This window comes from Canis lupus, chromosome 12 (genome assembly GCF_003254725.2).
Source record: "Canis lupus dingo isolate Sandy chromosome 12, ASM325472v2, whole genome shotgun sequence".
Classification (NCBI taxonomy): Eukaryota; Metazoa; Chordata; class Mammalia; order Carnivora; family Canidae; genus Canis; species Canis lupus.
Window position 1 is genome coordinate 59,782,406 of NC_064254.1, and position 27,346 is coordinate 59,809,751.

General features: G+C 32.8%; 1 protein-coding gene across 1 annotated transcript in view; it reads left to right on the forward strand.

Moving 5' to 3' along the window:
• GRIK2 (glutamate ionotropic receptor kainate type subunit 2) overlaps positions 1 to 27,346 on the forward strand; it is a 1,069,280-nt gene that overhangs the window by 636,311 nt on the left and 405,623 nt on the right. The window contains 2 exon segments of the mRNA XM_049092419.1: positions 21,592 to 21,759; positions 25,759 to 26,016. Of these exon segments, the coding sequence (XP_048948376.1) occupies positions 21,592 to 21,759; positions 25,759 to 26,016 (426 nt within the window).

Below are 27,346 nucleotides of genomic sequence, written 5' to 3' on the forward strand. Positions count from 1 at the left end.
GTAACCTGGGAATGCTGATCAGAACATCTGTTATGATAAACGGAACAGTGAATGAGAGTTGATTTTTGCATTGTAAAGTACTAAAAGTCACTCTTCTGATCTGTGGTTTTATGCAAATCAGAGTGTTTGAAAATGTTGCTGAAACCTGCCATTCTTTAACTTACCAGAGGTAGAAAGAGAGCTTGTTTTTTATTGTTCTCACATGCATGCTGCCCAGCTAGAGAGTCGTCTGTCTTTCTTGGAATCAATTAAGCTAACCTTTATAGCAATCGGGGTAGCAGTTTAAGCATTCTAGATCCTTCAGGAAAGTGTGAGCATAAAGTAACCAATAATGTCAGGATAACCTCAGGACATCAGCAAAGGTTCTTTAGTATGCTATCAGCATTATTTCCATATGTCCTTGGTAAATGTTGGGCTAAGGAGTCAAGAACCATGGGGTACAAATTGATTAAACGAATATTACTTATCATTCTTCTCCCAAAATGAATAATTAGTTGCTGATCCCAGATCCAGAAGCAGATGATGAGCTCACCTCGCACGAGAACTTCTGCCCATTCTTCTGGATTCTTGGAAACCCTCATCACTGCAGCATGGTAGCCAATCCAGGAGGATTAGCAGTGACCTTTCCCATTGTCAGCTTGGCTGCAAGCAGAAGACATGTTTACATACTATTTTAAAATTACTTTTCATATATTCATTGATTATTAAGTATATATAATTTTTTTTCACTCAACTTATAGTTTTTTATTAAGATTTTATTTATGTATTAATGAGAGACACAGAGAGAGAAAGAGAGGCAGAGACACAGGCCAAAGGAGAAGCAGGCTCCATGCAGGGAACCCAAAGTAGGACTTGATCCCGGGTCTCCAGGATCACACCCTGGGCCGAAGGCAGGCACTAAACGCTGAGCCACCCAGGGATCCCCTATAGTTGGTTTCTAATTTAAACAGCAACAAGTTTGATTTTGAGTCACTTGGCATATTTGAGATTTGGGAGAAAATTTTAACCAAGTTATTCACTCTTTTTTTTTTTTTTTAAGTTTTTAAAAAATTTTTTAAGTTTTTTTTTTTTAAGTTATTCACATCTTAAAGAATATTAAAAAGTGGTGTTCTGAGGGGAGATGCTAACATAGCATTATATCTGCCTGGTCTGAATTGCTTCTCTCAAACTGGGTCATTTTCTTCTTGTTGTCTCCCTTTCAAGATCATTAGTCCATGAAGATAAGTGGGTGATTTCTTTCTTTTTTTAATTGAAGTATAATTGATATACAGTATTTTATTACATCAAGTATATATCTAGTGATACAATATTTTTTTATAAGTGTGTAATGGTCCTCAGTATGTCTAGGTGTAATCTGTCGCCAATGTTATTGCAATATTATTGACTATGTTCCCTGTGCTGTACATTACATCTCCATGACTTATTTAGTCTATAACTTTAAGTTTCTACTTCTTAATCCCTTTCATCTTTTTACCTTTTTCCTAGCCCCCTCCCTTGTCTGGTAACCAAAAGTTTGTTCCTTGTATCTATGAGTAGAAGTTTCTGTTTTGCTTTTTTTTTTCATGTTTCATTTTTTAGATTCCACACGTAAGTGAAATCATATGGTATTTCTCTTACTCCATCTGACTTATTTCATTTAGCATAACATCCCCGAGGTCTATCCATGTTGTCACAAATGGCAATATTTCATTCTCTTTTTATGGCTGTGCAATATTCTATTGTATGTATACCACACAATGTGTACATATATCTCACAATGTTATATCCCACATCTTCCTTATTCATCTATCAGTGGACATTTAGGTTGCTTCCAATTTTTTATTATTATAAATAATGCTGCAATGAATAGAGGTGCATCTACCTTTTCTAATTGGTGTTTTCATTTTCTTTGGGTGAGTACCTAGAAATGGATAGTGGTAATTCTATGCTTTAGTTTTTGGGGAACTTCCAGACTGTTTTCCATAATGGCTGCACCAATTTCTCTTCCAACCAACAGTGCATGAGGGTTCCCTTTTCTCCACATCCTTATCCTAAAATTTATAAGAAGCCATAAAAGATTCCAAATAGCCAAAGCAATCTTGAGAAAGAACAAAGCTGGAGGTATTATGCTTCTTGATTTCAAACTATAGTACAAAGATATAGTCATCAAAACAATATGGTACTGTCATGAAAACATATGGATTCATAGAATAAGAATAGAAAGTCCAGAAATAGACCCACACGTATATGGCCAAATAATGTATAAATAACAAGACAAGAATATACAATAAGAAAAAGATGGTCCTTTCAATAAATGGTTTTGGGAAAACTGGTCAGCTATATGCAAAAGAATGAAACTAGAAAACTATTTTACACCATATACAAAAATACATTTAAAATGGATTAAACACTTGAATGTGAGACCTCAAACTGTAAAGCTTCTAGAAGAAAACATAGACAGTAAGCTCTTTAACAGCAGTTTTAGCAGTATTTTTTTGGACCAGTCTCCTGGTGGCAAGGCAACAAAAGCTAAAATAAACAAATGGGATTATCCCAAATTAAAGTGGTTCATTTCTATAGTGATGAGTTAAATTGGCTGAATCTATATTTGGATATTTCCCTAAGATTGGAAACATTCTTCCTTTTGCTTAGGTTCTGTTTTATCCTAAGAATATAAAATGGCATAATACTCTGTCCCCAATTACTCCATCATCAAAAATTGTTTTCTGCCTGTAAAGGTATCTCAGATATATAAAATTCTTTTTATTTCAAGAAGTTTAGAAAATAGTAATTATCTATAATTCTATTATTCACAGCTTTCCTCAATATTTTGATGTCTATCCTTTCAGACATACTTCTATATATGTATACTTATTTATATTTATATATCTAGAAGTACATATTTAGACATAACTAAAATGAAATAGCTAAGTTTTATTGAAATAGCACTATTGTTCTGAGAATTTTATTCTTTCATTTAACTTTCACAATAATCCTATGAAGTTGGTAGTTGGTAATACAAATAGCTTGGTATTTTTTTCCAATAGGAAACTGAAATGTAAAGAAATTAAGTGATTTGCTTAAGGCTGCTCAGCATAAAAGCTGAAGTGGACTATGAACTCAAGCAGGCTGACTTCAGAGACCTACTTCTTTTTTTAAGTTTTTATCTTAATTCCAGTTAATGTCCAGTGTTATATTAGTTTCAGGTGTATAATATGGGGTTCAACGAGAGAGACCTTATTCTTAACCACTATTATCTCTTAGAAACATGCTGATTTGGGGGATGCCTGGGTGGCTCAGTGGTTGAGCATCTGCCTTAAGCTCAGGGTGTGATTCTGGTCCCGGGCTGAGTCCCACATCAGGCTCCCCGCACGAGTCCCACCTGTCTCTCCCTCTTCCTGTGCCTCTGCCTCTCTCTGTGTGTCTTTCATGAATGAATAAATAAAATCTTTTTAAAAATGCTGATTTTTGACCTATATCATTAGCAATATATTTTGAGTATTTTTACATGATAATAAATGTACATCTACCCAACTATTTTAATAATTGCACACTATTCCAGTGGTTTACAATGCTATATAGAACCAACTCCCAGGTGATATGCATTTAGATTGTTTCTAGTTTGTTTTATTAAAAATAGTACTGCTACAAATATCTTTGAATATGCATAATTTTTAGTATAATTTGTCTAGCTCTTCCATATCTATCTAGTGATAGACACTCAGCTAAAAGGTGGGAATTCAGCATGGAGCAAATTCACAAGAGTTAACAGGCTAGTTATTCTCACTAATGATTTTCAGGAGTATCTTTTTTTTTTTTTTGAAAAGAGGATTGTTTGATTACAGATTCACAGTTTACTCTCAGGAGCTCTTTGAGTAGTTTCAGTTTTAAATGAAAATCTGTGTGTGCGTGTGTATGTACTCTCCACTCTGACACAAAAAGACCCATCCATAATCTATGTGAGGTCATTTCATTTGACTATAAGAGAGACTCACTTAGGTAGTGTCTACATGGAGTCAGTGTAAATATTTTTGTCAGTGACCTATTTGTTTCAGTGTCAGGCCACTATGTTTTTCTTTACACCTTTGTCTCTGGATTAACTACTGTGTCATTTACATTTTCTTTAGATCTTGCTTATGTATGAGTCTCTTTTGCATACACACCCACATATGTGTACATTATTTCTATATTAGATATATACTGCCTTAGCCACATTATCTGATTTTAAATTTCCACATGCTTTTTTGAATTAGATGTCTGGAAAAGAAAAGTTACTAACTTTAACACTTTATATATTTGCACTTTTCATGACAAATAATTTTCTACAATATTTTCTTTTCACACCTATTCTGGATTCTTTCAGAGTTTAAATTTCTCAGCAAATAATATCCATTTTTGAAATTTAAAACTAGTTCTGAAGATTAGGAATTTTTTTATAAATTCCAATTAGCCTTAAAGGTAAAGTACCCTATTTTCAGACTGTCCTAATTATAAAAATAATTCATAACACTTTATAATTTACAAAGGGCTTTAGCAAATAAGTCAGGCTTTCCAGATATCTGTAAAGAAAAACAGAGAGGAAGGGACACAGCCTGATCCACATGATTCTCTTAGTTGCCTGGGAAAATAAAAATATATAATGGCAATTTGATCAGTTTCAACAATATTTATTTTATGTTATATAGATATAAAAATATCATTCTAATCTTCCATTTTTATTATTATCATTTTTTTTTTTTTTTGACAGAGAGAGAGCACACAGATGTCGGGAAGGGGCAAAGGAAGAGGGACAGAGAATTTTTTTTTTAATTTTTTTAAATTTATTTATGATAGTCACAGAGAGAGAGAGAGAGAGGCAGAGACACAGGCAGAGGGAGAAGCAGGCTCCATGCACTGGGAGCCTGATGTGGGATTCGATCCCGTGTCTCCAGGATCCCGCCCTGGGCCAAAGGCAGGTGCCAAACCGCTGCGCCACCCAGGGATCCCAGGGACAGAGAATCTTAAGCAGGCTTCAATGTTCAGCATGGACCCTGATGTGGGGCCTGAGATAATGATCTGAGCCAAAATCAAGGGTCCAACACCTCACTGACTGAGCCACTCAGGCACCCCTCCTTCCATTTATGTTGTATTAATACTTACAACATTGTCATATTCTTTTCTCATTCTAGTGGTTTAATTTTCAAACATTTATTAAAAACACAAAGTATGTCAGGCCAGCAAGTCAGAGATGAATAAGTTATCTTCCCCCATCCTCAAAGAGTTTTCAGAGGAACCATGCATAGTAGAAAGTTATACCTCTTAGAAGTACCAAAAAGTACCAAGAAAGAGGTATTTCAAGTGGAAGGCATGACATCTGTCTGGAGAGTTTGTGGAGTTGGGCTTCACCAAGGAGATAATGAGGTGTTATCAACAGTCACATGAATGCTAACCTTTTTAGCAATCTCAAAATACTTTATGTCTGATTAATACTACAATTTTTAAAAAGGTCAAACAATAAAACAAAACAAAGGTCAAGCAAAAGTATTTTTAAGAGTTTTAAGGAACCAGATGCCTGGGTAGCTCAGTGGTTAACCATCCACCTTCAGCTCAGGGCCTGATCCCAGGGATCTGGGATCAAGTCCTGCATTGGGCTCCCTATGGGGAGCCTGCCTCCCCCTCTGCCTGTGTTTCTGCCTCTCTCTGTGTCTCTTATGAATTAAAAAAAAAAAAAGAGTTTTAAGGAACCTTGCCTAAAAATGGCGAAAGTAGTTACTTTTTTTATTTCCCTTTATCTCCTTAGTTAAAATAATAAACACATAAAAATACGTGGCTCAAACATAATAGTTAATAGTCCAATTAATGGCATAAAGATTTTTTAAAAGAAACTCAACAAAATAGTTATATATGAGGAAATTAAAAGACTTTCTTGAATAGTCCATATAAGTAATTTAAATTCTGTTGTATGTAATATCAAATTACATGTTTAAGCTACTTTATGGATTGCACTATTGCTATTAAATTGATGTGACTTTTTAAAATATCAATTTTCTAACCATCTTTTTATGAGTATTTCTGGATTAAAACTTAAATTTTATTTTAATGTCTCTAATATACCCTTCTAATATCTTTGCATAGCTCTTTGCAAACTCAAAATGTATTTCCAGGGCAGCCCTGGTGGCTCAGAGGTTTATTGCCGCCTTTGGCCCAGGGCCTGATCCTGGAGACCTGGGATCGAGTCCCACGTTGGGCTCCCTCATGGAGCCTGCTTCTCCCTCTGCCTGTGTCTCTGCCTCTCTCCTGCTGTCTCTCATGAATAAATAAATAAAATATTTAAAACAAAACAAAACAAAACAAAATGTATTTCCAACTATATTTTTATTGATTGGACTCAGTAATATTTGGACACATGGTTTCTCAAATCAATATACTTTTTGGAAATGAACATTAGGGTGTTAAAGAGCATGCCATATTTGTAGGAGACTGGCAAGTAACCACATTTTATTTTATTTTATTTTATTTTATTTTATTTTATTTTATTTTTTAACTTTTTTTTAGTAACCACATTTTATTTTATTTTTTTAATTTTTTTTTTTTTTTTTTTTATTTATGACAGTCACACACACAGAGAGAGAGAGAGAGAGGCAGAGACACAGGCAGAGGGAGAAGCAGGCTCCATGCACCAGGAGCCCGATGTGGGATTCGATCCCGGGTCTCCAGATCGCGCCCTGGGCCAAAGGCAGGCGCCAAACCGCTGCGCCACCCAGGGATCCCTAGTAACCACATTTTAAATTCTGACATAATCAATGATGCTCCCCAATTTACTTTGCAAGGTTTGTTTTGTTTTGTTTTGTTTTAAATATTTTATTTATTTATTCATGAGAGACACAGAAGCAGAGACATAGATGGGGGAGAAGCAGGCTCCTCGTGGGGAGACTGATGTGGGACTCGATCCCCTGACCGGGATCAGGCCCTGAGCCAAAGGCAGATTCTCCACCACGGAGCCACCCAGGCATCCCAACTTTGCAGTTTTTAAACAGTCCTAGAATCAAAAAGTTTTCTAACTTTCTGACCTTCAAGATAATTTTACCCATTGCCTACATTTTGCAGAAGTAAAAAACAAGAGGTCTGGAGTGTGAGGGGACTTGCTCATTCAATCACTTTTTGCCTTTTCTTTTTATTTAGCTGACCTATTTTTTAAAAATCAATATAATTAAAGTGTGTGCTCTTGGCCTCAAATAGTTGGTGTTATTTATACTGTTTATATGGTGATTATTCATGTGGCTGCCTTCCCTGTTATCTCAGTTTGATCTGTTCTATTTATATCTTGATATTATTCAAGCATCTGCCTTCCCAATCAGTATGCATTCCTTCTAGGTCTTAAATTGCTAACATTTAAGTACCCATTTCCCAATTTTCCTCGCAGTATGTAGTACATCTGCTTTAAAAGTAATATTATTTGAATGTGTAACTCCACGGTTCTCTCTATGGTTTGCAAGGGTCTGTTTATAGAAAGAAAAATCAACACCTATTTTCTATCCACTGGCAAAAACTATGTTGGAAACAGTAGGAGGTTTATAAAGTTAAAAGCTTATTTATTTTTATAATAAGAAAGCACATTGACATGCCTGAGCACAACCAATCTCTGTATGGTAGGACTATTACATTATTTCCTACAACTTGATTTTGGTTTAAAATATGCCTTCCAACAGATAGATATTCTTTATTCTAGACTGCATCGGCAGCTTCCTTTTTCCAAATGCCCAGCACAAGTTTGAGTTGAAGGGAGTATGATAGGTGGAGGAGGAGGTATGCAAGAGTAGCCCTCATATCTTCTATAGTTGATGAATTGCAAAGTGCTAGAACTTCAAATAATTCCAGGACATTCTACACACGAAATTTTCGTTAGCCACATGTTTGAATAGTATTTAATTTACTTGAAATCTTGACAAAGCTGCAAATTTGTATTGTTGGAAAAGACTCAGTAACATTAGAGTGAAGAACATTATTGTCCCTAGAAATATTGCTCGAAATACTGGAGCTAGTCTATTCATTAACTTAGAAATATCCGTTGCTTCATGGCTGAGGGGAAACAAAATCAGGTGGGAAGAGCAAGAGGTATCTCTCAGTATGCAGTAGAGATGAGTCACCACTTCTCTCCTCGGAAAATTCATACCTTATACTATGTGTTTCCTGTACAATCCCCTTTTGGGGAGCTGTGACCTACTAATTTACTTTTTTGTGGTGCGTCAGTCAACCAGGTTCATGTGCACATGTGATTTTTTACCTGCACATAAATAGGTCACTAGAATGGCATCCATCAAATTCACACAAAATCAGCTTCAGAATGTTATAATCATATTTCATATGTATACAAAACTTCAAGAATCTTTTTCAAAGTGCTTACCATTCAAAAAAAAGGAAAGTTGCTGTGAAAACAACCAGAGACTGAAAATAGGGTGGCAATATTACTTAGCAGAATGCAGTACAGCATGATTAAAAGATGGGGCCTGGATCGTGGTCTCCTGTGTCTTAATCCAGCATCTGTCACTTACTGACTGTGTAACTGTCCTAAGGCAAGATACTTAGGGTGCTGAACCAGCTCCAAGATCTTGCTGAAGCAGAACACAATAGACTCAGTAAAGCAAGTTATTTGGCTTAAGAGTTAAACTGCCTTAGAGACTATGGAGCATAAAGGAGAAAAACAACTCTTAGACTCACCAATGTAAACAACTTAAATGTAAGAGTTATATTCAGAATTAAAATATAAAATATTATAACAATGGGAAATACATTAAGTACAGAAAGTGTGATTCAATTACACTTTTTGATGACTTTCTATTAATGTTTATAAAATATTTATCACAATGCCTGATATGGAGTATACTCTCAAATGTTGGCTCTTAGAAGCTTTCATTCTCCACAGTGAGCTCAAATTTAAACATATTTCATATATTTAAATTACTTAACTTTCAGAGTATAGAAGTATACATTATAATGTTTGAAAGATCTGAAACCAAGGCCATGCAAATCAGAGATACAACTTAGGCGGTGGACGGGGGGGGGGGGGGGGTTAGGGCCAGGGAGGAATGTCTTCCCAAAGAAAGTGACTATGCTGAGGCTCACAATACATTAAGAGAGAGAGAAAGTTGCAGATGTACGTATCAATGTGTGTGTGTGTGTCTATGTATGTATGTGTATTTGTGGTAGAAACTAGAGGTTCCTGGGCAGAGGAACATCACTTGGAAGGAATGGTTGCATTTGATCCTGGCTCACTCAGAGAAAGGTAGGTGGTTTAATATGCTGTGGCACTGGGAAAGTGGGAATGGCAAGAAAGGAGCCCAAAGAGAGAGGCAAAAGATAGACTCTGAAGAATTTTGTAAATGGTACTAAGCTTAAAAATTAAGCATTTATTGAAAGATCTTAAGAAATTAAATGACAAGATTGAAGTTGTAGTTTAAAAATATTACTCTGGTTGCAGAAAAAAGCCAGAGTAGGGGCAACTCTGTGAAACATCCAATGGAGATACATTATTACAGTATGGCATATCTGGACTTAGTCAAGTATGTGAAAAGGTTTACAGTGATGTTCCAGCAGAAATGATGGAGACCGATGAACCATTAGATGGAATAATTAAGAAGATCATTAGCTAGTTTAATAGTAGGAAAACCCTCCAATGGGGTGTCCATGGGATTGGGATCTGAGGTTTTTTCTTTAATTCTCTCTTGCTCATTGTTTTTATCACTGACTTAGACATAGAAACAAACTGAATGTGACCCTTCACATGGCAAAGGAAAAATAAACACATTTCCTATATCTCTGTAGTATTAGTTACTTGTCTTGATGTATTAGATATTGACTAAACTGATATTAATGAAGAGTTAGTGATAGGATAAGAATGCAAATAATCTTATTTAGAAAATTAGGTAATAAATAGATGTTATTTATCAGAGGCATATATGAAAAAAATTTTAAAAGTACATTGCACACAGGGCGCCTGGGTGGCTCAGCAGTTAATTATCTGCCTTTGGCTCAGTGTGATCCTGGAGTCCTGGGATTGAGTCCTGCATTGGGCTCTCTGCATGGAGCTTGCTTCTCCCTCTGCCTGTGTCTCTGCCTCTCTCTCTCTCTCTCTCTTTCTGTGTCTCTCATGAATAAATAAATAAAATCTTTTTTAAAAAAGGACATTATACACATAAACTTTTTTAACAGTAAGCCTAAGATGAATTGACATGATGATATTGTATTCTTAAAAAAAATCTATATTACATTTAAACAATTAGTTTAGGAAATTGACGGCCTGACTGTATTTTGCTTTGCTTGGACCCACTTGGAATATGGTTTAAAAATGGACCCCATGATGAGCTGTGGATACGCTGGAGTATTTTCAGAGAAAAAATAACTAGAAAAATGGAAGATAATATGATAAGCAAATGATTTGAAAGTTTTAACCTGGAAAAAAGAAACTACCATAGGAAGATGGTATGTGTTTTCAAATTCTGAATGATGACCATATGAAAGTTGGGCTTAAATTTATTCTAATCAGAGTAAATGGTTAGAAGATTTTGGGAAGCAGATGATGAAAAAATATGTAGAACCTGGTGCTAGAGCTCTAAGAGACAGTTGGTTCTAGAGCTATCCCAGAAAGTAAGAGGAAACTTCAAATGGCAGCAAATTTGCCATTCCTGGAGACCCATATGTGGTAGTTGAAGCAATCTAAGTATCCAGAGGATAGGTAGACCAGATGATTTATTTATTGGTTATGTCATTCTTAGACTCTTCTATTGCATTTTCAATAATAGTACAATTTTAGCACATAGTATTTGGATAAATGCTTGCAGATTAATTTAATGGTCTTTTTGATCAATCTGCTAAAAACATGCAGTAATAACAAAATGGTAAGTATATGAGTTTTCTTTCTTTCTCTTCTTTTTCTTCCCCTCTTTCATTAGCCAAACACTCATCATGAATCTCCTAAGAACAAAGGTATTTTCTTACACAATAATGATAGCATTATTTTGCCTACAGAGAAAAAGAAACAATTCCCTAATGCCAGTTAATTTCCAGGGCATTTAAAAAATAGCCTTTCACATTTACAGAGAAGCATGATGATTTTATTCTTTGGATAAGGATTTGTACAAAATTAAAATGAGAACATGTTTTGCATTTATTTAAATAGAAAATAAGATTATAACAATTGATGGGAAAAAAACTAGCACATCTTCTGAAAGAATAATATGTTATTCATTGCACTGATTTCTTTATTAAATTAAACATCTGTAAAACACTGATTTTTACCTACTTTAAGATAGGACCTATTTGAAAACTCTCAGAAGTTAGATGTGATGGTGGTTGGCACATCCATCACAGGTTTATGAGTCATGCAATCCTCAGGAATAGTTAAAATAGATCTAAAAGAGAAAAGATTTGGAGAGGCTTCAGCAGTTAGCTAATATAAATCTTTTATTTTGGGTCTTGCTTAATATTTTTTTCTGAAGGAGAAGTTTCAGTGTTTGGGAGTTTTGTATAAACAAGGGATTACTTGCCATTTGTTCTTTCATATCTAGAAAACAAGGTAGAGCAAATAAATCTGTGAAAAGGAAGGTTATTCTCCTCTATTTCTTTTCATCTTTCTTTATCAAGCCTATTTAGAGTGATGAGAACTATTAACTTTTACAATAAGCTTGGAGAAAGAACTGCAGGCGTTTTATTGTTTAATATAGAGATTACGTGAGATGTGGTGGCTCTTACTGAATTAAAACACACCAAAAAAAAAAAAACAACTAAACCAAACAAAAATAAAGCTGTGAGAATGATTATCACTGCTGATTTTTTTTTAATTTCAAAAAGCCAAAGGTAAGCATAAACAACAGTGAAGTGTTGCCTGTATCCTAAAGAAATAGGGGATTTGATGATAATAAGAAAGCAGGCTTTAGATTCTTGAAAATGTGAAATTGAATGACTCTTGGTACCAGGAAAGCCCATAATTGTAAGTTACTAAGATGCTGTTTTAGGATCACATAGTTCTTCTGTGTTCTTTATTACTCTGGGATGTATTTTACCCACCAAACATGGCTCTGAACTCCTTAGGGTAGCAATTCTGTCTTCATATACCACATACTTATGAAATGCTACATACAATTTGACACTTCATAATAAAATTAATAAGTCTAGAAGCAAATACTTTTTATAGGAAGTATGTAATGCAAAATGAGGATTCTTTTTCTCAAGCCATGTAAAGAGGAAAAGCCCTGTTCAAAATCAAAATCATGTAAACAGTTACCCTTTTGTAGGTTTATGAACAGGTGGACAAAATGCTTTGCCTTTCTTTTATTTTTTATTTATTTATTTATTTATTTATTTATTTATTTATTTATTTATGATTTTATTTATTTATTCATGAGAGACACAGGGAGAGACAGAGGCAGGGACACAGGCAGAGGGAGAAGCAGGCTCCGTGCAGGGAACCCGACGTGGGACCCGATCCCAGGGCCTCCAGGATCACGCCCTGGACTGAAGGCGGCGCTAAACCGCTGAGCCACCCGGGCTGCCCTTCAATTTTTATTAACAATTTTTAAAAAGCAGAGATAATTTTACATAAGAAGTAGCTGATTTCTTCCTTAGAGAATCAAATTTATAGGCCCTTATTTTCTACTTCACAAAGAAAATAGATAAAATATGTATTTATTCTTTCAGTATCCTGCCCATCTTCACATGAGCAGCTCATAGATAATTGCCTCTTGCTTGAATGAGTAAGGGTCTTTACTAACCCCAGGTTTATCTACCCTTTCCTTTGGATTTGATCTTCTCTTCCTCCTGAGCACTACCTGGCTCCATCAGGAATACCTTCTTTTCTGCCTTTTATGTTTCTCTTTCCGTCGTTCTCTCCCTATCATCTAAACATGCTGTCTTTGTCATCATAAAAGAAACAGATGCAGAAATACCCTGAGATTTCATAGTATCTTCTTGCTATTCTTTTGTTTTCTGCTACCCCTTAATAATAGTCTTGCTTCATTTTAAAACATATTTTATTCAGTTTTACAGATTCATTGTTAACAACTTAAAACATACAAAAAGTGGTGACTGGGTGGCTCAGTCGTTGGAATCCAACTCTTGACGTTGTCTGGGGTCATGATCTCAGGCTTGTGAGATCGAGCACTGTGTTTGGCTCTGGGCTGGGTGTGGAGACTGCTTAGGATTCTCTCTCTCCCTCTCCCTCTGCCCCTTCCCACTCTCACTCTCTTTCTTAAAAATAAGTAAGCAAGGAAATGAATTAATTAATTAAAATCTACAAACAAGTGATAAGAAAAAATTAGAATTAATCATATTTAATAAATCATACTTAATATTTTGCTATGCATAAGTACATATTGTAAAACTACTTGTAAAGCATTTTTGTCATCAAATAACTTCTATAGAATAATTTGAAAATGGCTAGATGGGATGCCTGGGTTGCTCAGTGGTTGAGCATCTGCCTTTAGCTCAGGTCGTGGTCTAGGGATCGAGTCCCCCATCAGGCTCCTGGTAGGGAGGCTGCTTCTCCCTCTGCCTGTGTCTCTGCCTCTCTCTCTGTGTCTCCCATGAATAAATAAATAAAATCTTTAAAAAAATGACTATTACATATTATTTTATTAGTTAAGTGTACCATAATTTACGTGAATAATTCTCTATCATTAGATGGTTAGAGCATTTCTAATCATATTGTTGTTATGAACAAAGTGGACATCCGTGCTGCAACATCACCCACATTTTTCTTCAGGTTACATCCTACAAGTAGATTTAGCAGAATTAAATGTGTGATATTTTTAAAGCTTGAGAGATTTAAAGAAAGATTGTCAAGAAAGTTTATCAATTTATTTTTCTTTTCAACTGTGCTTTTTCTCACATACCTTAAGACATTTAATCTCTAAAAATTATTTTAGTCTATTTTTGAACATTTTAATATGTTCATTGGTTATTTGCACATATTATAAATTATTCATATTCTTTGCCAATTTTTCTGTAGCAGTGATCATATTTCTTATAGTTAATATTATTCATATAGCAAAGATACTAACCTTTTTGTTTTTTAATGTTATATTTAGATTTAGTTTATATACTTTCACATATTTTCTTATTTTTCTTTCTTTAATCATATTTATGTGTTTGATTATGGATTTTTTCAAATATTTACATTACATTCACCGGTATTGCCTTTATTTTTACAGCTTGTGCTATCAAACTTAGAAAAGCCTTAGTGCTTTTATGCAATTGTTTTTTAAAGTAAAATTTTATTAAAGAATTACATATTTTATATACCAAAGTGCATAAATCTTAAAGTAAAGCTTTAATAATACGTATATAAACACCTCAGTTAAAAAACAGAATATCACCAGCACCTCAGAGCAGCATCATGCACCCTCCCTACTCACATCAGTATTTTCTGAAGTTTTTAAAAAATGCATTCATACAGCAGTATTCTTTTGTGTCTGACTTCTTTCACTCAATATTTTGTTTATGAGATTCATCTTATATTGTTGCATGTGGTTATTGAATACATGCTTTTTGATGAACATGCATGCACCTTTTGTTGGGTATATATCTTGGAGTAAAATTTTGATCACAGGGCTTGTGTATTTTCAATATTAGAAGACTCTGATGCACAATTTTCAAAGTAGGTAGTACCAGCTTCTAGACACACCAGCAATGTATGGGAGGTCTACTTGGTCCACATTTCCAACAGCACTTGATACCACTTGTCTTTTTCATTGTAATTCTTTGAGAGTATGTAAAATTGTTTTGAACTGTAATTTTAATTTTTGTTGTCCAGATTACTATGAAATTGAACTCTTTCTCATGTTTATTGTCCCTTTGAATGTTTTAGGGGTGTGTAATTGTTCAAGTTTTCTACCCATATTTCTTTTGATTTGACTGCCATTTTCTTTTTCAAATATTTTAAGATAAATTCTGTCTTACACACACGTACACATACACAGACACCCTCTGAATTTTTTCTTGAACTGGGGAATTCTTAATTTTAATTCTTGAACTGGAGAATTCTTAATTTAATGTGTAAAATATGATATATTTTTACATTATGGTTAGTTGTCTTTTTTTTAAAGAAATATTTTCTTAGCCTGTTTTTCTTTTAACATTATTATTATTATAAGACACATGATTGAAATGACTTTTTAAGGTGTGATTATCAGATTGATGCAGGCCCGTTTATTAAAAATACAATTCTTTTTCCTTGGCACTATAGCATTATCACTTACATGTCAGTGACTATATAGGTGAAAGTCTGTTATATGGATTATATGTTCTGTTCTATTTATCTACTGATATATATATGTATATATATCTACTGATATATGTATATATGTATGTATATATGTGTGTGTGTATATATATATATATAATTTATTTTATTTTTTTAGAGAGAAAGAGCATGAGCAGGGATGGAAGGGACACAAGGTGTGGGCGAGAGAATCTTAACCAGGTTCCATGCTCAGCTTGGAAACTTCCATAGGGCTTGATCACACCACCATGAGCCAAAATCAAGAGTAGGATGCTTAAACAACTGAACTACCCAGGCGCCCTCTATTAGTCTTCTTTTATACTAATACCTAATTTGAGTAATTTATAACTGAATTAATTATTACAATTCTTGAAATATGGTAGTGTAAGTCCTCCAGCTTTTGTTTCTTTTATGACTACTTTTACTATATTAGGCCCTTTGCATTTCTGTATGTATTTTAGTCTGCTGTGGTTTTCATTGGGATTATACTAAACTATAGATCAATTTGCGGTTGGGTTGTGACTACTAAAATGATTAGTTGTTATGTTCTTTATATCATAAGAGTTTGTTTATTGGCTTCTTCTTTTGTTCCTTTGCTTATTTGTTTTGTTTCTTAAATTCCACATATAAAGGATATCATATGGTATTTGTCTTTCTTTGACTGCCTTATTTCTCTTAGCATAATATTTATTTATTTATTATTTTTTAGCATAATATTTATTCTCTAGCTCTCTCCGTATTATTGTAAATGACAAGATTTCATTCTTTTTCTATGGTAATATTAGCCATAAATGTAACCATTGTATACATATATCACATCTTCTTTATCTGTTCATCAGACAGTGGACATTTGGACTGTTTCCATTATTTGACTATCATAGAAAAGGCTGCCATAAACATGAGGGTGCATGTATCCCTTTGTTTTTTTTTTTTTTTTAAGACTTTATTTACTTATACATGAGAGACACAGAAAGAGAGAGGCAGAGACACAGGCAGAAGGTGAATCAGGCTCTGTGCAGGGAGCCCAACGTTGGACTTGATCCCGCGTCTTCAGGATCACACCCTGCCTAGGCTGACGGTGGTGCTAAACCACTGAGCCACCCGGGGCTGCCCGCGTGTATCCCTTTGGATTAATATTTTTGTATTTTTGGGTAAATATTTAATAGTGCAATTACTGGATCTTATGGTAGTTCATTTTTTAGTTTTTAGAGGAACCTCTATACCCACTTGGTTTTGATGTATTATTATCTTTATATATTACTAGATTCAATTTGCTGTATTTTATTTAGGATTTTTGCACCTATATGCTCATGAAAAGTTGGTGTGTAACTTCTTTTTATAGTTTCTGTCTTCTTATTCTTGATTAGACTTAAGATTTTATAGATCTTAACAATATTTCAAATGACCAAAGTTTGGCTTTGTATATATGGTTTTTCTTTTTTTTTTTAAAAGCTTTTTTTTTAAATTTTTATTTATTTATGATAGTCACAGAGAGAGAGAGAGAGAGGCAGAGACACAGGCAGAGGGAGAAGCAGGCTCCATGCACCGGGAGCCCGACGTGGGATTCGATCCTGGGTCTCCAGGATCGCGCCCTGGGCCAAAGGCAGGCGCTAAACCGCTGCACCACCCAGGGATCCCTGGTTTTTCTATTGTATTTTATTTTCTATTTTATTTATTTCTGCTCTGATTTTTATTATTTTTTTCTTATATTTCCTTTGGATTTGATTTGTTCTTTTTTTCCCCCTAGATATCTGAGATGGAATTGATTTTTAATCAATTGGTTTTTTATCTTTTTTATTTTGATTTTCAGTATCAAATTTTCTTTTAAGCATGGACAGAGTTGTATTCTATAAGTTTTAAATGCCACATTTTCAGTTTTATTTTGTTCACCAATTTTGTAATTTCTATTTTGATTTTATTATTGATACATGGATTACATAGGCATATATTCTTTAATTTCTAAATTCTATAAATTTCTATATTCTTTAATTTCTTTTTGCTATTTATTTCTAGTTTAATATCACTGTGGTGAGGGAACACATTTTGAATTCTGTCTTTTTATATGTGAGATTTAGCATATGGCCTTGTGTATGATCAATTTTGGTAAATATACATTTTGAAAGAAAAAAATATTTTGTTATCTTGAGGTACTGTGTTCATCTTTGTTAATTTGGTCAAATATATTTGGATCATCTAAATTTTAACTCACTTTTTTGTCTGCTTGTTTTATGAGCTAGAGTGATGTCTTAATGTTTTCCACTATGATCTGTATCTCATTCTAGTTATGTCAATATCATAGAAGTTTTCTTTTAAAAAAAATAGTATATGTAGAGTCTGAATTTTATCATTCTTGTGTATTGACTTTTTTTTTATCATTATAACATACACTGTTCTCTTCAAGTCTACTTTAACATTAGAATTGCTTCACGAACTTTTATTTGGATAACTTTGCCCATCTTTTCCTTTATTTTTCACTATTTCTCTTGCAGGTAGCTTATAGTTTTGTGCCTTTTTATCCTATTGGAAATCTTAAACTTTAAAATGTGAATCTATTTCATTTGCCTTTAATGTAATTACTAATTCGTGTATTTTAGGTCTACCACTTAACCATCTTACTAATTCTTTTACTGTTTCTTTTTCTCTCTCTTTTTCTATTTATTTTACTTAAGTTTCTTATTCTTTTTGGACAAATAAAATAATTTTATTATGTCACTTTTCCTTCGTTAAATTTTTAATTATATGCCTTTCATTATTTTAGTCTTTATCTTAGAAATTCAAATGTGCATTGTTGAATTATTAGTCTAAAATAATTATCTTTGCTTTCCAATGTTGCTAGAACATTAACATTCTTTAATTTTCTTTATGCTTTTCTCAACTTTTGTGTTATTATTACCATGTACTTTGATTTAAATACATTACAAAATTCATAAGAAGTTATTGTTCTTGCTTGTTTAGTTAAAATTCATTGGTAATCACCCACATATTTACCCTTTCTTTATACTTCATATATTCAAACAGTATAGTAGTTCCCTCTGAGATCATTTTTTTCTGCATAATGAACATATTTGTTTATATTTGTTTTAACGGAGGTTTCTTCATGATAAATTCTTTCAATTTTGTTATTTTCATTGTTATTAAACACATTGGCAAGGGATATTTGTGTCTGTTCTATGTATATAATGAAATAAAAATGAATCTCTATGTTTTAATAAGTAATTTTTATTTCTAATTGCATTTATTAAAATTTCCAGAATAGTGGTAAAAGAAGATATTATAGGCATTCTTATCTTTTTCCTGACATTACTGGGACTTCTCTTTTACTCTTAAATATGACATTTACTATTAATATGTGATTTTTATCTTATAAAGTTTCATTATGACCCCATTATTTGTTTTCTAAAAATATTTTCATAATCTAGAGTAATTAGATTAGTAGTCTTCATACCATCTAATATGGTGATTGTACTTTTATCTTCTTTAATCAATTAGTATATTAGATGTTACTAAATTTCCCAAAATTTTAAATACAATTACAAAAGCTCTCTTTTTTTCCCCCAGTTAAGTTTAAGGTACCCATCTGATAATTTTTGGAAAATTAATTCTTCCCTCCCTCCCCCCTCCCCTGCCCCGGCCAGAAGGTAATTCTTTACTGAATTCTTTTATCTCTTTGTCCATACTTGCCCTCCACAAATCAGGGCTAGTGGTCTCTCTTTTCCTTTCTTCCTTTTTTTTTTTTTTTTTTTTTTGAGTTAACATGACTAGAAGATGTTACAGAAAATATGTGCCTGAAACGCTTCCATTGTCTGGATATTATTATTATACATAAAATCTTAAATTCTGGCTCTGGATCAATAAAAATCAATTATTTATTTTATTTAATTAAGATAAAAATGGGTTATCTTGAAGTAATTACAAAGATTTCATTAAATATTCAAACCAGTAATAAATACGTAAACTTGAATTTGGATTATTTTGAAGAGAGATAAAGAATAGGAACATTTTAACCCACTGTCATTAAATATTGATCATTTTTGTATCATTCTTTTGTATTTATGTCACATAGAAACTATAATTTGAACTGAGGAAAGTAGAAGATGTAGTTTTTCATTTTATTTTACTATGAAGAAGCAACTTCAGGTTTGCATTCTATAATTGACTCTATTCCTAATTAACTGTAAGAAGTACTTTACAACTGCTCGATTATTTTTCTGTCCCTTATGTAGGATCTTACATTTCTAATTACGTATTATTATTAAAGTCATTATGTCTCAGCTTTAGGAAGTTTTGTGTATTTTACCTGAATGAAATTTTGAAGAAAAGTACTAGTTTGTAGTATAATAGCAAGGGCTTTGATGTATTGCATGAACAGATTGTAATGTTGGCTCTATCATATGACAGCTATATGACCTTTGGCCAAAAGAGTTCTTTTCTATAAAATACCCTATTTGGGATTACTTTGAAGATTCAATATAATCTTAGACACTTACGGAGTGCTTACTCTATGGGAACCATTGATCTAAGTGCTTTGTTATGAGATAACATTTAATTTTTATAACAACTCTATGTAGTTGCCTTCGTTATCATCCTTTTTTTAGTGATGAAGAAATTTAGACTGAGGATTTAAGCAACTGACCAAATTTACATGGATGGCAAGTGGCAGAAACAGAATGTAAACCAAATTTGGCTTCAGAGTCTAGGCTCATACCACTATTCTCCTCCACGTATACAAGACATCTAATTTTGTTCTTGACACACATTAGGCATGTAAATACTTATTGTCCTTGTGCTTAGCATAAGTCTGTAAAGATTTTAAATATATTCAAAGTACTATTTCACAATAAGTCGATTGCGGATAACAATACCATTAATTTAGTTGAAAGAATAGGAGAAATATTTCAAACTAATATGGTGTCAAATAACAAATTTTCTTGGGGATCTGGGTGGCTTAGTTGGTTAAGTGTCTGCCTTGGGTTCAGGTCGTGATCCTGGGGTCCTGAGATCAAGCCCTACATCAGGTTCTCTGCTCGGTAGGGAACCTGCTTCTCCTTCTACCTCTGCTTGCCACTCCCCCTGCTTGTGTTCTCTCTCTCTCTCTCTCTCTCTGTCAAATAAATAAAATCTTTAAAGAAATTTTTAAAAGTACAACAAATTTTCTAATTCTTCCTGAATATAAATTTGTCTGAGTACTACGGTATTTTCTTGAGACCTAATTCCTCATATTTAGGGGAATTATTATCATACCTTGATTTCTTACTAATTTAGAATAGTTTATTGATTGTATAGTCACCTGACATTTATGTGTTGGAAGACTTTGATGAGGTATGAATTGCAAACTGTGGAAATGGCTTATTCATGCCTTACTAATTTGTGAATGACTGTACTGAGAGTACAGGCATGAAATTTGAAAGGGAAAAAGATAAATGCTCTCTATTGTTAAAGCAGTACTAGTTTTCCAAAGATAGAGGTTGGACAGTGTCAAATATCAGATGCTCCCCCTTTCATTCCATTTACCAAAGTAACCATAAAGAAGATATTCTGTTGGAGGCAAAGGTCCCAGTGGTCAGTCATCATTGAATAGAAATATTAAGAAGAAGCAAGGATGGGACAAGAATGAGGAAACTGGACTTAAGACATAACTGGTTAAAAGTGACAAATGGAAAGGACATGTTTTTGAATTGTACTCTACATTTTATTGCCTAAATTATATGCTTTGTTATTGACCGATCAAGGGATTTGCACTGTTTGGGAGAGTTATCTTTCACAAATGTCCAAGGAGCATCTAAAAAAAGAGTAGAACTAACAGAAAAATGCTACTTTGTTCTCTTTTCTTGCACACTCACTTGCTAGAATTTGCAAGTGAAAATTTGTATTTTGCACTCTTAACACAACAAGCACCATAGAAATTATGCTAAAGATTTCTGATTTCTCAATTAAAGCAGATAAATATAATTTTCCTGATGCTTAACTTTATAGCATAATATCAGTATAGAAGATTGGTTATTCTGGAACTGTGTGCAAAATTTTGAGAGATAATGCTTGGTACTTAAGGCAAGGTTAGGCTCTAAAAGAAGGAATCACTAAAAAAAAAAAAAGCAAAATCACATTTTAATCATGTTAAATCATTATAACTATAGCAAATAAATTTTAACAGTATGACTTATCTAAAAGGCATTTCCTGAATTTTCAAGCTCATAGAAGAAGCAAGCACAAACTCCATGTACTTAAGTAAATCACACACACACACACACACACACACGTGCACATACAAACATAAATGCATGCATACATTAAGGTTGAGAAAACTTTATACATTTTCTCTATCTTGTAAGAAATATATGATTATTCTTTCTCTTTGCCAGGTGGCATTTTTGAATATGTGGAATCTGGCCCAATGGGAGCTGAAGAACTTGCATTCAGATTTGCTGTGAACACAATCAACAGAAATAGAACGTTGTTGCCCAATACCACTTTAACTTATGACACCCAGAAGATAAACCTCTATGATAGTTTTGAAGCATCCAAGAAAGGTAATTGACAAATATTTAACATTATATTTTCTGAATTCAAATTTCCAGGTATTCTTGAGAGATTTCTTAATTCCAAATGTAGTTAATAAGTCATTAGGAATATTTTCATGCAAATGTTTCTTTTAAAAATGCATAGAAATTTTATCAGGGAAGGTAAGGTGATATGATTAATGGTATAAAAAATGCTTATAACATGAAATGCAGTTAGGTCTGTGATTGTTTTGAAATTGTTTTTTTTCCTCAATAATCCTATTTTCTTATCAAAATATTCATATTTTTAAGACCCCACTAAATAAAATTTTACATCAGTGGATTTTAGAAATTTTTGGAATCCATTCTTACATTTTTACTTCTACTATCTGTCACTTCCAGTACATATTACTATTGTCTCAATTTATTGACTACCTGGAAAGTCCCATAGTTCCTAGTGACTTCCTAATGTCAGCTCAATCTTAAAATGTCATTGTAAAATTTTCAACAACCTTTCATTTATGTGTACTCCATGCCCATTTTTTTAAGATTTTATTTATTTATTCATGAGAGACACACAGAGAGAGAGAGAGAGGCAGAGGGAGAAGCAGGCTCCATGCAGGGAGTCTGATGTGGAGCTCGATCCCAGAACTCCAGGATCATGCCCTGGGCCGAAGTCAGGCGCTAAACCACTGAGCCACCTAGGGATCCCCTCTACGCCCATTTTTAAACAAGTTAATACTTCTTCTTGTAACTGAAAATCAATGGCTAATGATGTGAAAATAGAATTATAGGGAGATATAATTAGAATACTCTATAAATTTTGTTATTTCTTTTATTATGTTGTGAAACTGTGTTCTTAAGGATACGAATAGAAAAATAACTGTGGAATGTGATTTTAATATTTATAAAGTAAGGAAAGTAATAGAGAACTATTACCAAGGCAGGGATATTTTTAACCAAACAACAAATGTGTTTTGAGGGCTGTTTCCATACTCTTAATTGTCTTAAGTGGGTGATCCTTTCTTTTGTGTAGTTCGCATTCATGTAACAGGAATTAAATTTCATAATATAGCTTTTTCTCAAAGAAGTGGGCTTACAAAGCATTTGTTCTAAATTCATATTTTTAAAACAACATTTACTTTTCTGTAATGCTAATATTGTTTTATTAGCTACCTTACCTTAATAGAAATGTACATAATTATTTATCATTCTAACTTGGTCAAGATTTCTTCTAATTTCATTAATATTAATGGCAACTGACAAGGTACAATATTCTGTAAGATGAAAGTATCCTTTTTATCCTCGAGATAACTAGTGTTTATCAAAGCCCATATCTGTCTGCCCTTTGAATTCATAACTTTATGAATACAAATAAGTTTCCACATTTCAGAACCATGTCAGGGTGATGAAAGGTTTTAAAGGCTGGAAAAAAAGGGGTAAAGGTTATAGTGAAATACTACATTTGTCATCATAATTGCAAAATAAGTCATTAACTGCAAGACAACTGCATTTGATTAGTGACATAGTTCATGATTGTTTCCATTAGGAAGAGGAAACTCTGTCTCAAATGAAATCATTTAGACCAAAGAATATGGAATATGAGTGAAGTATAAAAAAATATTAATAGATTTCTTAATGGTGAATTCAAAGGAGCAATGTTAAAAAACAGACTAGCATGTTCTGACAACAGACAGGTTACTGGGATCCCTGGGTGGCTCAGTGGTTTAGTGCCTGCCTTTGGCCCAGGGTGTGATCCTGGAGTCCTAGGATCAAGCCCCACATCAGGCTCCCTGCATGGAGCCTGCTTCTCCCTCTGCCTGTGTCTCTGCCTCTCTCTCTCTCTCTGTCTCTCATGAATGAATAAATAAAATATTAAAACAAACAAACAAAAAAACAGGTTACTATCTTAGGAATTATGAGGTGTTAAACTCATTTGGTTTCCAAAATATTAAAAGGGGTTTACAGATTTTGTCACCCATTAAGATCTATTGAAAATCAAATTCACTAAATGACTTTTGCCTGAAGCTAGGAAGAGCTCAAATAAACATAATAAGTAACTTTCTTTATGAGATATTGAAAGCATAAAAGTCTTCATTTGGGTCTTACCTCATGAAATTCTTGCTTACTGAGCTATTATTACTGGTTAAAGGGCATAGGAGTATGCAAAAGAATAATATAAGACAGAAATCTGATATAATTTTTGAACCTGAGGTGGCTCAGTATATATATTATATTATATTATATATATATATATATATAAATGATTAATTATAAAATAATTTAAATAATTGATTGGACATTTTAAAAAGTTTTTCAAAATATTTTCCAAGGCAATAAAAGAATAAGAAATCAGATACTTAAATTTTAACATTTTTTTCTGATATATGGTTTTTGTATTTTTAGTAATACTGTTTAGTTCAGTGGATACTTTGATATATTAGAACTTGAATTATTATTTGGATCATATCACTTTTAAATGAGTCTTCTGATAACTAAAAACTATTTATTTGAAACACATTTAAGATATTCTATAATAGTTTATTCAGATATTGTATATAAACTACTATAAGGTTTTTAATTCTTTTTGATCTGTGACTTGTCAAAAACCTGGTAAAGGAAGATCTTTTATTTTCAATGTATACGAATCAAAATCCATGTTAGTGAAAAATTTCAAACTCCAATCTTACTACTGATTCAGAATTTTAATCATATTTAAAAAGTAAGAATCTACATATTTAAAAAATTTACCTAGACCATACAGGAATTTTTGAAGAAAATTTAAACAAGTAAGTTTTTTCCAACTATAATTTATTTACTTACTAAATATCTCTATGTTTAAGAATCCTTCCATCACATTATGTTTTATGCAGCAAAATCTCTGAAGGAAAATATCAGAAAATTTCACACAGTTGAATTATAAACTATTTTGGAGAAGTTCAGTCTGAGCACCTAACTGATGCCTAAATCTCAATAATAACTCTACTTAGTCCTGTTTAAGAATTTGCAGGGATGAGTAAACAATTGTTTCTTGGAACAGACATCCATTTTTGGACATTTTGTATTTCCTTTTTTTTTAATTTAAATTGTATCAAAATTTATGAGAAACTTCTAACCACTTTACCTAGTTCTTCCTTTTCTAGCCAAATGAATCAAACTGAAGCCTCTTTCATAAGCCAGATCTTCAGATATTTAAAGATGATTTTCACATTTCCAATAATTATTTACTTTCTAAGCCCAAACTCCCTAGTTACTTCAGAAGACCTATAGAATGTGAAGTCCTATCATAGTTTATCTATTCTCATCTGAATAGCTTCCGCTTTGGTTATGCCTTTCTTAATTACTACAATTATTACTGATGCGAATAAAATTTCTTATGAGTGAATACAACTTCAAAAAAAATTTAGAACAATATAAAAACCTACATGTACAAAAGCCAAGTAAATAAAGATATTTAAATATTTAATGATTTTATTCTTTCTACTCAATGAGATTAATTCATATGAAATCACCCTTAATGAGCCATATTAGGTTTTGAATGTGTATTTGTATGCATAGTTTGACCTATATTGTCAGATATGTATAAATACTTAGCTATGTGTGGCCCTGGCTTCTTAGATGGAGAGGAGAAATCAAATGGCATCCATTATGAGTTTAAAATTGTAGAGGGTAGTCAGTGAATTTGGGAAGGAACCCTATTCCTCCAACTCCTAATATAATCTAATTTTGTAAGACGAACACTCCTCTTCCTTCTTAAATTCTAGAATGTTCTTCCTCTTTCCTTCTTTTGATATTATTTGTAGAATTATTTGAACATTGAGCTGCAGATGTCTGGAAGCATTTCCCTCCTAACAAACTGAAAATGTTTGGAGTTAGAGAAAATATGAAAATTACCTAAAAGTAGATGTTGTTTATAAGGAAAACAAAATCTTTCTTCAGTATAAACCTTCAGGCTTACAATAATAATGTGGTAATGTTGGCAAGCTTGCATCTCTCTTCATTATTGACAGACTTTTATCTCCTCTTCAGCCTGTGATCAGCTGTCTCTTGGGGTGGCTGCCATCTTTGGGCCTTCGCACAGTTCTTCAGCAAATGCTGTGCAATCCATCTGCAACGCACTGGGGGTTCCCCACATACAGACCCGCTGGAAGCACCAGGTGTCAGACAACAAAGATTCCTTCTATGTCAGTCTTTACCCAGACTTCTCTTCACTCAGCCGTGCCATTTTGGATTTGGTGCAGTTCTTCAAGTGGAAAACTGTCACAGTTGTGTATGATGACAGCACGGGTAAGAAAAATTGGTAGCCTTCAGGGCTATGCTTTAAATACACGTAATATTTTGAAACTTATTCAAGATTTCTGTGAAGGATCAGTTAGCATGAACTATCATATTTGATGAAGTGTGCAGATAGTGTGAAATACAATATTGAAATATTGATTCAAAGAATTCTTCTACTAGGTTTAGGATAGTTTCCTAGGGTAAAGTTTTATGACTGGCTGTTAGTGAAATTTATCAAGAAATTCATGATTTTGCCTTAATATTTTCTCTAGCTATTTATGTGCAAAAAATGTATATGAAAAATATTAACTTTTATATCGGTATACCTTATTAAAGCTTAAGAAACATTTTTTTCAACTTTGAAACAGTTAATACCCATTGAAATACTCAGTTTTTGGAACAATTTATGTGTAGATAGACACAGTTTAAGGACTTGGAAAATCGAATTTTCTACATGGTGTTAATTACAGTGTCTTTGATGAATATTTTAATGAATACTGGCTAGAGGTTGTGCTTTCTTGTTTCAGTGTAATTATTTTTATATATGAATGGTAGTTTTGAAGTAGCAATTAAAAACAAATCTCATAGATAAATATATGAAAATAAACATTAAAAATAAAATATTTACTTTCCTTGGCAGTTATATTGGTAGAAGTTTATACTATTTTGGCTATTACATACTAATAGGAATTTTACATTAAGATGATTATCATTGGTTCAAATAGTCTTTAAAATAAAATGCAAAAATAATATTTTATTCTAAGACATTTCACTATACCTTCATATTTACACTGTAATTATTGAAATAACAGAAATTGAAAATTTTCAATTTTCATATTCAAAAATTGGAATTCATTTGAATTTTAATTCTCCCAGAGTAATCTAGTAGCATATTTTGTTCATGCATGCAGTATTTAGAACTATGCGCAGGAATTAGTCTCTTTGCCCATAAAACTAACCAAATAGACAGATTTTTTTTTCCCAGGAAGACTAGGGACTAAGGAGGTAAGGGCTGAGAAAACAATGAAAATAATTTGAAAAATACTTTCATCAGGTTAATAAAGGTTGAGTCTCAATACACATTAATAAAATAATTTAACTTTTCTGATTTTAAAAAGTGAAGTGTTCACAAATAATTTTAACTTAGAAATACATCAAAAGCTTTTCAAAAAATAACTTAGTAAGTACCTTTTATATGTTTTTTAACTCAAATTAGAATTATTAAGTTTGTTGTATGATGGTCTACTCCCAAATCATTACTTTTCTGTCATTGATAAAGTTCTGTATGTCAAGTTATAAATGGTAGATTCTATGTGATTGCTTTTTCTGGGATTCTTTT